Source organism: Rhipicephalus microplus, chromosome 10, assembly GCF_043290135.1.
Source record: "Rhipicephalus microplus isolate Deutch F79 chromosome 10, USDA_Rmic, whole genome shotgun sequence".
NCBI classification, from domain to species: Eukaryota; Metazoa; Arthropoda; class Arachnida; order Ixodida; family Ixodidae; genus Rhipicephalus; species Rhipicephalus microplus.
This window is the reverse complement of record NC_134709.1, coordinates 12,002,468-12,017,208: the sequence shown is the minus strand read 5'-3', so window position 1 is coordinate 12,017,208 and position 14,741 is coordinate 12,002,468. Positions and strand designations below refer to the sequence as shown.

The window sequence follows — 14,741 nt, the reverse complement described above, 5'->3', positions numbered from 1 at the left end:
TCGAATTTAGGCTTTCGCCTTAATACAACACCGCAAAGCACAAATACGTTTACGCGTTTGTGTTTCATCGTACCGCCACTAAATTCATATGATCACTTTACAATCCTGCTGCAAAACTTGAGTCTTTTTGTCTGTTATATACAACTTTCCTGCGCGGTGCCATGTCTAATTGCCAGGGGAGTTTAGATATATTTTTCGGGAAAAAGCAAACCTAAGGCGTACCACGTGAGCCTTTATACCTCTGAAGGAAAAATTGTTGCACAAAATAGCACAAGGACTGACAAAGTCTAGAGGTCACTCCGCCGCGGTGGTCCAGTGGCCAAGGTACTCGGCTGCTAACCCGCAGGTCGCGGGATCGAATCCCGGCTGCGGCGGCTGAATTTCTGATGGAGGCGGAAGTGTTGTAGGCCCGTGTGCTCAGATTTGGGCGCACGTTAAAGAACCTCAGGTGGTCGAAATTTCCGGAGCCCTCCACTACGGCGTCTCTCATAATTATATGGTGGTTTTGGGACGTTAAACTCCACGTATCAATCAATCAAAGTCTAGAGGTCAACTCTCATGTCCACAGACTGACGGAGCGTCGCGCTTGGAAGTGTGCGAGCTACATCTGCAATCGTAAATACGCCACATATGAGCATGCGCGGCGCCAATGACGAACGTGCTTGCATTACGGATTGTTTTTGATTACAGTGGATGCAACAACCGCTTTGGTCATAGAAAGCACCATGAAGGGTTTTGAAAACCGAGAACAAGTCCATAGTATAAAAGGCACCGATCCGGGTTATTGCACCTTTTTTCTTGTGTTATATAGTTGATAGCACCTCTGATGGCCAAAGCTCTTATCGAGGTCACGATGATAAGTAAGAAGAACATTTAAACGCTTGTACGACTCAGTACATTTCGAACTGCAGAGGTCACTCGTGCAGTTTCGAGCTCGACGCGCTGTCATTCTAGGCGTGTGTTGACCACTGCACACAAGACTGGCGCGATCGCCAATCCCGTGTCCCTTAATTGTCTTTCCTCGTGTTGCTTTGCGCTACAATTGTTCTTTCCGAAGACATGAACGAGCTAACCCAAGAAAACGTTTTGCTAAGCCTTACCCCCGTATTCTAGAACGCCCTCAGCGCTCCACCTTCACTTGAGAAAGCCGATGGGAGCGCCATCTCTAGGCAGGGAAAGGCACTGCATATCAGTGGTAGTTTGTTGCTATTCTTGAGTAGCGCAGCGTCATTTTCAGCCGATCAGCGGCGGAGTGCGCAACTCTGTCAAGTGAAGGGTGAAAGTAGAGTCGACGAGCGTTTGTGAATACGGGGGTTAAACTTGCCTGCGGGTCAGACCTCCATCGTGGTCTAATTCGTTGGGAGCAGGGATAATATGTACTAGCACATGTAGGTCTTCATTACAAAAAAAAAATATGTGCGTAAGTGTGCCTTCGATGGCGCTCCTCACTACGATATCTTTCACGTGGATAGTTTTTTTTTCCTTTGACAAATTATTATACAGACATGTTAATGCGCATGCGTTGTCAGGTCAGCTGTTCCGAGAATAGCCCTCTCCCTCGCACACTTCCACAATCCATATGCGTATACATATTGCGCATTGACCTTAAGTTCAGCGTTTAGTTCATCGCTAATGGTAATGTCATAGTTTTACGTCCCAAATTAAGAGGGACGCTGTAGTGGAAGGTTCCGGAAACTTCGACCATCTGGCGTTCTTTAACGGGCGCTGTCACCGCACAGTGCACGGCCCTTTACCGTTTCGCTGCCCCCCAGAAATGCAACCGGAATCGAACCCGCGACTTTCAGGTCATCATCCTAGCACCACAACCCTCGATCCACCGCCACGACCCAAGTAAGCACTCGTGAGCACGTGAAGTATCACCCCCAAAATAGATTCGCCGACGTCACAGAGACCTCGATCAAACCACTCGCCGCTCCGTGCCACAACTTGTCGCGGTGGAAAATAAGGACACGACGCTGGCGCTTCCATACCGATGCGGCCGTTGCCCGCACGGATGTCTGTCACAGAAGTCGGGGGCGCGCCCACGTCGTGTCCCTGCCCGATGGCCCCGGCTACTGCCATCCACAGAACGCGTCAGCCGGGGAGGGACGTCTCGCCTAGCGGCACATTTTAAAATAGGCTCGCCGCCGGTACATGCGAACGTTCGTCGTCGTCAGCGGAATCCGGTGCTTCCAAATGTTTTGCTGTGTAGACGACGTGTTGCCCAACAGGCCTCCTCTGCCGTACCTACACCCTTCTTCCCTTTTAGACACTTGGCCTGAAACACCTTGCGCGGAAAAGCGAGCCAAGATGACGGTTCGTCGTGCCGTTTGAGTCACAAATGCAAAGAAAAACAACAACAAAACAAGCGCGCTGCGTTGCGTCACGGCGTGTTTCCACTTATGGCGCGCGCAGCTGCATGCGTTGCTGTGTTTACTCGGTGCTCGTGCATTTGCTAACTTAACGTGCACCCTCCTGCGTGCGAACAGTAGTGTGCCTCGGGGGGAGACTGGTTTATCCTCTCCTCGCCAAAAGAATACGATGCTGGCTAAGTTCTTGCGGCACTCTCGTTTTAACGGCGACGTGTATAGTTTTTATGAGGCGAAGCTTTGCCGGGTTTACGACAAGTCGTTTGTCGGTGGTCCGTGACGCGCGAACAGTGCCACTGCCCGCTTATGGAGTGGGTGCGGCGTCGTATTCGATGAACAGCTACAACAGCGGGTTCAAGCTTTTGGCACACTTGTTTCCTTCACTTACACATGTTCGTTACTGTGAAAAAAAAAACGATTATCGGACTGTGAAAGATGAAACTTTACTGGCGAACTTGTGCTCAGGTAATAAAATTAATAATACAGTCTACACAATAAACAATATCTGTGTTTTGGCATCACAAAACCACGATATGGTTATGAGAGATACCGTATAGTGGGGGGGGGGGGGGGGGCTCTGAAATTTGCTACAATTTGGGGTTCTTTAACGTGCGCTGACATCACATGGTCCTCTAGCATGTCACCTCCGTCGTAATGCGACCACCACAAGTTATACAATCAATAAAATCTATAAAAATTTAAGTACAATCTAAATACAAAGATTATATACAATGAATAAAAAGTAAATGCATTGAATACGTGCTGAACACTTGACAACAGCGATTATAGCCTCTCTAATGTTAAGGCAAGTTCTGAGCACCCGCGTTTAGTCCGGCATCGCGTTCCACAAGCACATGACTAGTATCGTGTTTCAGAACTAGTGGAATGGTCATTGCGTCACGGGGTTCTTGTTTCTGTAGGTCTTTCGAGCAGGGACAAAAGCACTTGGCGTGCAAATTCAAGTCCTTCATCAAGACCCCCTGTCCGCACAGACCACATCGGGTCCTGTAGTACGGACACAGGCGGTAGTGAGACGGCAATTCGGACAAACTGCCGGAGTACTCGCATCCTTCGCCTCTGTTCCAGCAGAACAGCGAGGCCCTTGAAACGAGCTCCAAGGCGGCGTCGTCCGTCGTGGCGCGTCTCCAGGCGGTGTAGTCGAAAGGGCAGTTCCGCTGGGCGTGCACCTCGCAGAGAGAACAGAAGACGTGCCGACACGAGTCGCTCTTGAACACCCTCGGGGGCACCAGTCCGCACATTGAGCAGCGGGGTAGCGCTGGCACGGGTGGTGCGAAGTGCACGGCTTTGCGAGTGGTTTCGTTGAAGAACTGGGTCAACACGTAGTACGAGCCGTCTGGCTCCACCACGATCCCGTCCGGCGACGCACGGCTTGCGCGCACTGCCGATGGCTCCGCAGTTTGCCTTGGTCGCCGAAAGAGCGAGCGCCATGGAAAGCACGCACCCATTTCACAGAACTGTCGCCGTCCGCTTCAATTTAACGGAGCACACACGAAAGAATGCCCACCAACTGAAAATTTCATTCGGCCACACGCACATAAATACATGGATGAGCATCACATGATGCAACATATCCGTGTCGAAAGAGTAGATCAAGTGTATCAAGGCTACGCTTTTGGTGACAGCGTGTGCGATTTGAGCAAAGACATCGTATTGCACATCCGAAGTGCCGTTTGGAAGCTAATCTTTCTTTAATATATTACGTCAAGCCTTGCTGGTACAACCTGTTCCCCCTTTCTTGAAGTAAAATAGTTAGACGACTTCCCTGACAGTGCGACCTTGATGTCTGCATAGAACACTTGTATCTGTGGGGACAGGATAACAATCGCGCTTTTTACAATGGGCAGCCAATCGAGCATGCTCATATTTCTTCAACGTCATTTTGTGTTCTCCGAGCCTCGAGCTAACGCCAAAGCTAACGCATCGGCCAGTTTAGCCGATATAAGAGGCACCAGGAGACAAAAGTATTTCGTACACGGCGTTCGTGGCACGTGAAACGAAATATTTAATCGTCTTCATGACTGATTCCACACTCTCCTTGCCTTTTGTCACCCTTGCCCTCGCACCTTCTTTGCACCGCTGTGGATGTGCTACTCGTCTTAGCTCGTTTCACAGAACTTCCGGTGTTGGAGCCGCTGGCTGCGAGCCAGCTTCGTCCGTTGATTGATTGATTGATTTGTGGGGTTTAACGTCCCAAAACCACCATATGATTATGAGAGACGCCGTAGTGGAGGGCTCCGGTAATTTTGACCACCTGGGGTTCTTTAACGTGCGCCAAAATCTGAGCACACGGGCCTACAACATTTCCGCCTCCATCGGAAATGCAGCCGCCGCAGCCGGGAATCGAACCCGGGACCTGCGGGTCAGCAGCCGAGTACCTTAGCCACTAGACCTGCTTCGTCCGTGACCGAACAATCTAGAGAGATGCAAATATAATACATAATAAAAGTTTTCGCTTCGAGTGACAATCAAACGCGGGCCACGTTATGGAGACAGCACCCGTTGCGGTCTCGAGGAACATGTAGCGGTTGCCGGGTATCTCAAGATGCGGGGTGCTATTCCGGTTAACTGTCAACTTCTGCCATCTTGTCGAATTTCATGATGGCGGAGTTTTGAGCCAATCAGAGAGATTGCAGCATCCCTATGGGCTAATCGGAGTTGAATAATGACGGAAACTGACAACATGGCGGAATTAGAAAATGTGCAGGATGACATCCCTGGTTGAACCAAGTCAGTCTGATGTGGCTGTTCACATTTATTGCCTTTTGCGAGTTCGGCTGCATTTCCGATGGAGGCGGAAATGTTGCAGGCTCGTGTGCACAGATTTGGGGGCACGTTAAAGAACCCCAGTTGGTCAAAATTTTCCGGAGCCCTCCTCTACGGCGTCTCTCATAATCATATGTTTTGGGACGTTAAACCCCACATATCAATCAATCAATCCTTTTGTGAGTTTAAAATTTAACGGTAAAAAACTGCTGATTTTTTATTTAGCTTTTTTATTCTCATTTTGCGCCTTAAGAATCTAGCGAAGCATGTGAATTGGTCGACTAGCGTCTATCGCTTGCCCCCGCTCGCTCTTGCTCAGCGATAACAATAGTTAGATCACGCTCTGTTATCTAGCTCGGTTGGCATGCCAAGTGCGAATACTGAAAGGATAAGACATTCGGTGAGGCGTGCAGCGGACGGTAGCCGCACCAGTCTTCGTCGAGCAGGTGAACTATATTAGACGAAGATGGCTGAATTGGAGCGTTGCATGCGTTGCACGGCTTTGTGGTCTGCTAATCCGGGGACTTACAGTTCCGCGAACGTTTCTCGAGTTTTATAGTGACAACTGTGGGCACGAGAATTCGGGTTTGTTGTTTGAACAGCTATTTATTTTACTTGAGTACATTACTTACTTACCGTCAACACTGACACAATAGCACTGTCGCTTGGCTAATTCACCATGACGACAGCCTACCTGCTGTCGGCAAAGTACGTCTCATTAAAGTCGTTAATTCATCTTTATTTTGGCTGCACTGTTCGTTTACCTTTTACTGCTACGTAGTTCGCGAGCGTGTGCGCACACACAAATGAGCGTGAGCAGATACACACTCGTACACATGCCCGCACACGCAGGCTAACAAGATAGTGTCAAAGTATTGCCCCGCCGCGGTGGTCTATAGTGGCTAAGGTACTCGGCTGCTGCCCCGCAGGTCGCGGGATCGAATCCCGGCTGCGGCGGCTGCATTTCCGATGGAGACGGAAATGTTGTAGGCCCGTGTGCTCAGATTTGGTTGCACGTTAAAGAACCCCAGGTGGTCGAAATTTCCGGAGCCCTCCACTACGGCGTCTCTTATAATCATATGGTGGTTTTGAGACGTTTAACCCCATATATCAATCAATCAGTGTCAAAGTATTCCTTTACGCATGTGTCATTCTTTCCAGAGTTTTATTCTGAGCCAAAAAGAAATTTTGTTTGTTTTTGTGAGCTTACCTCTTTTTGTTCAAGACGTAATCGGGCTTACACCATCTAGTTTGCTGCAGCAGCCGCCCGTAGTTAGTCTAATACGATGCTTCCAAAATCTAGTATAACACTGCGAATGTGCATGCAATGAAAAGTATATCTTTCGTATAGTGTGCGTACTGGGTTCGAATATTTGCGTGAATAGTGGTGTCAGTCGAGCATTACTGATCCTAGCAGAATTTACTCTGCTTCATTAATAAATCTATTATTTTTACGTGCCATTCGCCAAGTTGCTCGACCCGCAGTATCGAGTTTGAATCCCGGCCGCGGTGGATACGGAAATTCTTGGGGCCCTGTGAACCACCGATTTTATTTCACTGATTTAGGTGCATGATGAAGAACCACGGGTGTACAAAACTTCCGGAGCCCTGAATTATACGGCGTCTCCTATATAACCACATGGTGGTGTTGGGACGTTAAACACCAACAGTTATTATTGACATTACTTTTACGTGCTAAAACTATGATGCAGAAGTGGGGGACGTATGATACGTTATCGTCACCTCAAGTTCTATTAGCACTCACTCGAATATAATAAATGACTGTTCTTTCACTTCACCCCATTTCAGACGCCGTGGCCGGGATCCGAAACTGTGCGCTCATGCTTCCTGAATTATTACAACAAATGGAGCTTAACAATGTGACCTTTACCCTGTAGTAATTGTGAAATTCAGTTCTAACGAAGAATTTTTCGCATCTCCTTTTTTTTTACCGCTCCAACCAAGAATAAATTTCACAAGCCTTAACCATAATGATGACGCAACGTACTTGATTGTAGTGCATACGCCTGGCTTCGACTGTGTATTAGTTTGCTGGCGCCATCATTGCAGTTAACTCATACTCTGCTTTTGTTTTGTTTCTTTACAGCCGCTGACGAGCCAATGGACCAGTGAGTTGAAAAACCTTCCTTACTTTTTTTTTTCGTTCGGCCTCGTTTATTCCATTTTTGCATCTGCATGAACGTGCCTTGTATTACGCCCAAATATGATGACGATGCGATAAAAAAGTTTATCATAATTTTACTCCAAAAATCAGGCGCGACAAGCTCTTAAGTATCACTAGCCTGTTTTTCCTGATCATGGTAAACGCTCTTGGTCAAGTGTGAGGGATGCTGTCTTCGGCTAGCAGAGGAGTATAGCCGAGCGACGTACCACTACCTACTACCCGTGACTTTTACATTGTTGGTTTATTTTACGAAGTTTCACCTCGCAAACCAACTTTTGATGTGAGAGGCAACCTAGCCAAAGTCTTCGTGTTTTAACCACCCGGGGTTCCAAGCAAAAGGTTGCTATTTTGTTGGGATTTCTTATCCACGCTTTGCTTTATTTGTACCTGACTAAACTTGAAAATTTCCCCACCGGTTTGCCCAGTGCACCTTTTGCCGCAAGTTAATGATAAATCGTATACTAAACCTTGCACACAATTAACGAAGGTGATTTGGTGTTTAATATGGCATGCACTGCTTTCATGGTTGATACTTCAAAAGTGCAGCTTGCTCCTTCGGGGCCGAGAAAGCCACTCGAACGCCTGCTCGTCTATCTACCCTTCTGGCGTTACGTGAAACCTCATGGATGTACGGAATGACGGCTAACGTTTCATTACGCGCTTGTTAATGGACGCTGGCATTCTTGTTCGAATGGCGTGTGAGGGTCCTTTCGCCGTCTAGAGATCCGAGGACGGTAACGCAGCTTTTGCTCCCGTCGCATGCCAGTCATCTGTCGGTAATCTTCGCACCTTCGGACAAGCTCGGCTCGCGGGCTTGTTTCAAAACTCGGCGGACCCGGAGAGCTATGTGGCTCTCGGCCCGCGCAGAAACGAGTTTGGCTTGGCACGGTCCGGCGATCTGCTCTAGGCTGCGGCAGACAGCTGATGTCGTTGAGTCGGCTGAATAATGCTTCCCCGCTGTTTGCCCGGGCAACTCCTCGCGGTGTTTCCAACGGGCTATAAAACAGGCGGCTGCTCGCGGAGCCGCTCGGTAGCTTTTTTCTAGCGCTTTCTATTTCTTTCACGTTTGTTTTATTTGCTAGGAGTTTGAGTCTTTCCCTCTCGTTCTCCTCCTCTCACCATCTCACTCACGCTTTGCTCGAAGAGAAAGCTTTCTCTTTCTCTGCAGTTTGCCTTCTCTCACGTAGCTACACTACTCCTTCTCTTCTCGTTCGTCGGGCGAGTTCTCCTTTCCACCCCCTGATTTGAATAACAACAACAAAAAAAAAAAGCTGTGGCGTAAGCGGTACAAGAGCTACACAAAAACTCAGGACTGGCGCGAACTTGCAGCTGTGGTGTATTGTCGAAAAAAAAAAAAAACGATAATTTATGTACATCGCAAGACCGTTATCGGGTATCACCTTCGCGATAACCAAGAAGCGAAGCACAGAGTTATAACATTCCACTAATCCGCTTTACTTCTTGATCCTCTTCCTCCGCCTTACACGACCTACGCTTTCTCTTTCCATCTACTTTATCTTTCTTCTTTCACAGTTCCAGCTGATCCTCCTAGGTCAGTCCACTTCTTATTTTTTCTTCCTTCGACGTTCCATCATTTCGCTGTTTCCACCTTCTACTTTCTCACGGCCCTTACCTTTTTTTTCTCTCTCTAGTTTTTTTTCTTTTCATCCGCTGCGGCGCATAGAAGCACTGCTGCGTTCCACTCGCCGCCGAGGAAAACGGCAGCGGCAGCGGCGTTATTTCTGGCGTCCCTCCCGCGCAGCCGCACAACGTGCGCGGTCATATCTCACGAAGCCAGGCTTGGCAGCCGAAACCTGGCCGCCACTAATTCGAGAATTGAAAGTGTGCTAAACGCCCCGACCCTCTTTCTCTCTCTTATTCGGTGCACGAGAAACGGAGGAGGCGGAGGGAGGTAACGTGGTGGAGCGACCTTGCGGCCGCGTCACGCGTCAAGTGGTCGCGGTGGTCATTCGCGAGGGACGTAGCGGTCAGCTGGCTCCTCCCCGAGTTGCCATTCTGTTGAGCCTGCTGTCAATGGCTTACGTAAGGCGTTCCGTGGACACTGTCAGCCGACAAGTCAACTACAACTTGTCAAGGCAGAAGTCGCACGTGAGGCACAAAAACTCACTTTAGGCACATCACTGAAAGTTATTCAGAATCAAAAGTTTGGCTAGTTGGATATGCATGGTATAAGTGTCGTTTAATTAAACGTGTGCTTCGTGCGCTTAAACGACAGTTATACCATGAAAGTTCTTCATTGTGAAATACGGAAGCGCAGACTCTCCGCTGGTATAGGTGATACTTTACCAGACTTTAATAGTGTATTTAGGCTTCCAGTCACTTCAGTAATAAAAGCCAGAGTTTAAGCTGTATTTGATCCCAGGCACGCTGCGTGGCAGTCGAGCATTCAACAAAAGAGCCACGCCAGCGCCTGTATTGGGTCTTCTCCAAAGGTACACTCTACACAGGTGTCGTGTCGCTCGAGGGTTTGTGTTAGCATATGTAGTATTGCGAGATAGAGACATAGATACGCATCAGGCGTCGCACACCATTTAACTAGCGGAACCAGTTGATCTATTAAAGCTTCCCACCCTTTTCCAAAAAAAAAAAAAAAAAAAAAACTCCAGCATCAACAAAGTGCGCAGATACGCAGATGCACACATCGCCTGTTAGACCCGTAGTGTGTACATTGCTACATTAGAAAGTGGTCATGAATTGCGTTCTAAGGGATATTGCGCGGCTGTATTTGAACTGGGAGTACTGAGAGAGCTTGAAAGGTGCTCCTCCAGTTTACGCTGTGACTGTGTTGTGTGTTCCGCACCAGCCTGGCGTTTGTTCTTTGAAATTTAGCTCATAAAATCTATCTTTGAAGGGGACCTCTAGAATGGTTCGAACACCTCAGTTTACTTCTCATGTAACGCTCTGTATTAATATATTAATACATGCACATACATCGCGCCCTCTTTTGGGTGGCGCTCATGGGTGCCCAACGTACTGACGAATAGGAAGAACTGATCTATCTCACGCTGTCAGGTGCAAGTATTCAACGTTGCAATTTATAATATGCATACACCTCGAAAATAAGCCTAAGCGTAACTGCTCCGTAATCTGTGGAACGATAAATAAGACGGTGATCCTTAAGCAAATGTTGACTTGGCCTGTAAAGCGTGCTTTGTCTGTAAGATAGATGTGCTTAACAAAGAAGCCAAACTTAAAAAGCTAGCAGGAGGACACACACACACACACACACACACACACACACACACACACACACACACACACACACACACACACACACACACACACACACACACACACACACACACACACACACACACACACGCACACACACACACGCACACACACACACACACACACACACACACACACACACACACACACACACACACACACACACACACACTTGTGGCCCTAAGGAAAAACATGCAAGAACAGTAACAGAATGCACGCAGAGGAAAACAGCTCCCCGTCGTAAAGATGCTCAGTGCTGAAGCATAGCGATGCTGATACAGAGGCCGCCATCAAAACAGAGAAAATATTTTTAATTATTTGTGCACACAAGGTAGTTTTCTTAAAATATTATCATCATCACCATCCCCATCTTCTTCTTTATTTTTTGTTACTCTTAAGTGCGCCTGTCGGGGTATTACATAACGGGAGAGCATGCAGAGAAAAAAGGTACGTTAAAACAATCATGAACGAAGCAAAAACAATGAATGTAATAGTTAGAAAAGAACACGAGGTGAATTGCAAAGACAGTCAAAGAAGAAGATAAACGTACAAAGAGCGGCTTCCCGCTAATCTCTCCTTCACTTTCAGCTCATCTTGCGAACAAATCCCCGAGCTCCGTCTCTGGCGCCACCTCGCGAACGCGTCTTAATCTCGCTCTAAAATCTCGGTTATTCTCTTTCTCTGCCCGACCCCGCGCGTCTTGGGCGACCTTCTCGAAGGTCGGCCTTCGAAGCGCTCCCGCGTTCGAGCCCCCCTTCCCCCTCTCGAATACCTGTAAAACACGCAATCTGGCCGAGTAGTGTAGCTGCGATAAGGCAACGACGCTCGTTGGGGCAAGAGGAACAGTCGCAGCATCTTCCATCCTTCTCTCCCCTCCTCAAACAGGCCAGTGGTGCTGCGTGCACACCGCCCGTCTCGGCGTTCTCCTCCTCCTCCCCCCCGCACCCTCGGACCCTCCCAACTTTCGCCGTTTTGTATACACCTCTCGGAGAGAAGCCACTCTTTCTCTCCCACCTAAGCCTTCTCTCCATCCTCTCGCTTTTACACCCGTCCCGGCGGTGGTGCCCGGCCCACTTTACGAAAAAACCGCGCTCCGCCCGCCCGGCACTTTCAGCGCCTCGGGAATTCCTCCACCACCTCGAGGATCGGGGGTGCCCCCCCACCTCCGCCGAGAACGTGCACGACCGCCACGAAAACAAGAGACAACTCGGAATACGACGACTCATCGCCTCCGCTGCGTGACGGTATCCTTCGGTGTTCGGAAGTCCTGCCGCCGGGAATGTGCCCTCCGCTGGATTAACTACTCCCTTGTGCCGCTCGTTCGTCCGTCTCCAGTGAGCCACCGGAGAGGGCGCGCTGAGAGAGCGAGAGAGAAAGGGTGCGGATCGGTGCTCGATCCCCCCGTGCGACGGCTTCTGGTGCGGCCACACGACGGCGCGCTCGACGAGTCGGGACCCGTGTGGATTTTAGCCTCGTCGCTGCCGTCGCCGACACCCGTCCGTCGTGATGGGGACACGGTAATTACAATCTTCTATACCTCTTCGCACATCGCGAGCTGCGTTTGGCCGCTTTCAGACCCAGAGCGAGGCCTTCTTGGGCTCGCTAAGCAAATATCGCACGAAATCGCTGCCGCGCTTATATGCGCGTAACGACCGTCCCTCCTTGCACATTCCACAGTTTAGTGAATGCGCTTCCGCGTAGCAGTTGAAGAGTAACGTCTGTAATAGACACGCTGCGGTTGCTTAGCGGCCAAAGGCTCGTTCACACCTGCGACGAGCGTTGAATGCGCGACCAAGTTAGTCGCAAAGCGAGTGGTAGGAAATGGTTCGTAAATGGCCACTTTGGCTGGCAAATTGGCCGCCTCGGCTCAGTCGCTCGCTGCTTCGTTTTTCAGTCACGTGATGGCATGTCGTAAACCCCTGAACCAATCAGATGAGTGGGAACAGGACGTGAGCTTACGGCGCGGGGTAATGAAAGTGCGAGCAGGCGTGGATTCTTGGTGGCAACGGTTATAGGTCACACGCAGGTGTGAACGTCGGACGCGTAGAGTCGCTTTTTGATCGCCCATCGCAGATGGTAGCGCGACTCCTGCAGGTATGAATGGGCCTTAAGATACGAAGTTCGTGGACGCGGGCTCGATTTACCAAACCGGGGTGGCCGCATAACGATTGAAAGTGAAACACAACAAACACTTGGGTCTACTCGGATCTACGCACTCGTTAAAGAAGCCGATACAGTCAAAATAATACAGAGCTAAGTTACTGAACCGTGCTTCATAACCATATTGTTGCTTCGCCATGTAAAATACGAGAACATAGTTTTCTTGTGATTTCGGAGTTCTAACAAAAACTTAGTGGGTCATATACGTGACAACTGTAATCATTTCCGCCTGCTTCCTCACTTGGATCAAAGTTATGAAGTATACCTCCACTAGAGATTAGTCTAAACGTCCTCGTGTATCTGTCGGTGCTCTTTTAAATATCTTTTATCACAGCCCCCCCGATTGTAGATTGATATACGCTAAACGACTGTTCTAATCTGCAGTGTACGTCATCTTCTATAGACTAATAACCGCCTGCGCTCATTTGGGCACTGTTATACGAGAGGTTCTTAGTGTGCTCGTCTCGTCACGTCTGTTATGACGCGGCATAAGGTCAACATCAGATGGTCGTGATGTCACTGTGGCCTTGGTTGAAAAAAAAAAAATAAAGGAAGCTGGGCAGCTCGTTTCTTTTGGCAAAGTCAAAGGAAGTATTGAGTTACTGCTTCCAAGATGGCCCGAAGCCATTTAAGTATATACTTTAGATATTTACAAATGCACGTTCGGCCACAATTTTAAGAAAAATGACGTGAGGTGTCATTAATGTAAGTTAAAAAATGCAATATCAGAATTACGTATTTTTAAAGTTTTTTCGCTAACGCTACACATATCTTTGTTTCATTGGACCCATATTTTATGACGGAACAAGCGTTTCACGCTAACGATTGCCTCCATTCAGTAATCTTGTCACCATTTCAACTTGCTACAAAATGATCTATTATTCGGGAATGTTTTTTGATTACTATTATCGTAACCATGACGAGTAATAAGGCTAGAGATAATACACGTCAAGTACTTGTCAAGTCTAAGCGTTATTCTATTGGCTTAGTGTTATCTAATGTTCTCACTCGAACAAGCTCTAAAAAGTTTGGCAGTGACTCCTTCAGATTATTTTGTAGGGTTTTACATGTTTATGCCATCATTTGGGGCACCTATTCGAGAAATACTCGAGGCTAGTGGCAGTACGTCGATGCTTTTCAAGTGCATTATATTACGATATGTGTCACTTATATCGAACCAGTTCACGTACCACGACATACACTCCCCTCCGTGTTTTATAAAATACATATATCAAGTACTCACAAGCTATGTCCAGACTAAGCCTTCTTAGTTAAGGACGTAGCTGTTCTCCGACTGCATACAGTTATGGAAATCGTACTATCTACCATTCTGATACAAATATTAAAATATATAACATCTAGTTTCGAAGTTATGATTTTTTTTCGGGGACTTGGCTGTTTAATTTTCCCACCGCTCAAGTGATCAGCGTCAGAGATGCACACGCAACGCTCATTCATAACTGATACATCCAACAGTGTTCCATTTCCTCCCATAAGATATAAAGGTTATGTCGTGGAAAAGTGAAAGCATCCCAGAAAGCTCTTCACCAAGAATAAATATATCGTGTATTTTTTTTTGCCACGACAATCAAATCGCATAACGATTTGATTATCGCTTTCAGGGTACTAATCTTCAATCCTAATCCAATACTAATCTCCACAAACGCGTGCGTCTCGGAGACTGCAATTTTGCTGCTATGCGCGAAACATTTGATCCAAATGCCGTCCAGGCGCATCTGCCCTGACAACGAAACAGTGGGACTTAGACAATGTCGCACACCCCACTTATTTCGCAAACAGAAAGAATCGACGGTGTCAGAAGTTCTTACTTCGCCGTCCGTGGTCCGCGCGTAAAACACCTTCCATTTGTATAGTGTACTTATGTATAGTATAGTATACGTATGTATAGTATAGTATAGTATAGTATATTTATGATATATCATAAATGATAGAAACAGGTGAAGAATTTACGACCCCCGGGGCGTCGCTGG

At 48.0% G+C, this 14,741-nt stretch overlaps 1 protein-coding gene across 6 annotated transcripts in view; it reads left to right on the top strand.

Moving 5' to 3' along the window:
• The window catches only part of bt (projectin protein bent), a 201,363-nt gene that overhangs the window by 10,965 nt on the left and 175,657 nt on the right, over positions 1-14,741 (top strand). For 5 of the 6 annotated variants that reach the window (XM_075875040.1, XM_075875041.1, XM_075875038.1 and 2 more), the window contains exon 2: positions 7,261-7,282. In XM_075875040.1, the coding sequence (XP_075731155.1) occupies positions 7,261-7,282 (22 nt within the window). Of the gene's footprint in view, positions 1-7,260; positions 7,283-11,965; positions 12,108-14,741 lie in introns of those variants that run through there. The other variant, XM_037432066.2, reaches the window with a different exon arrangement.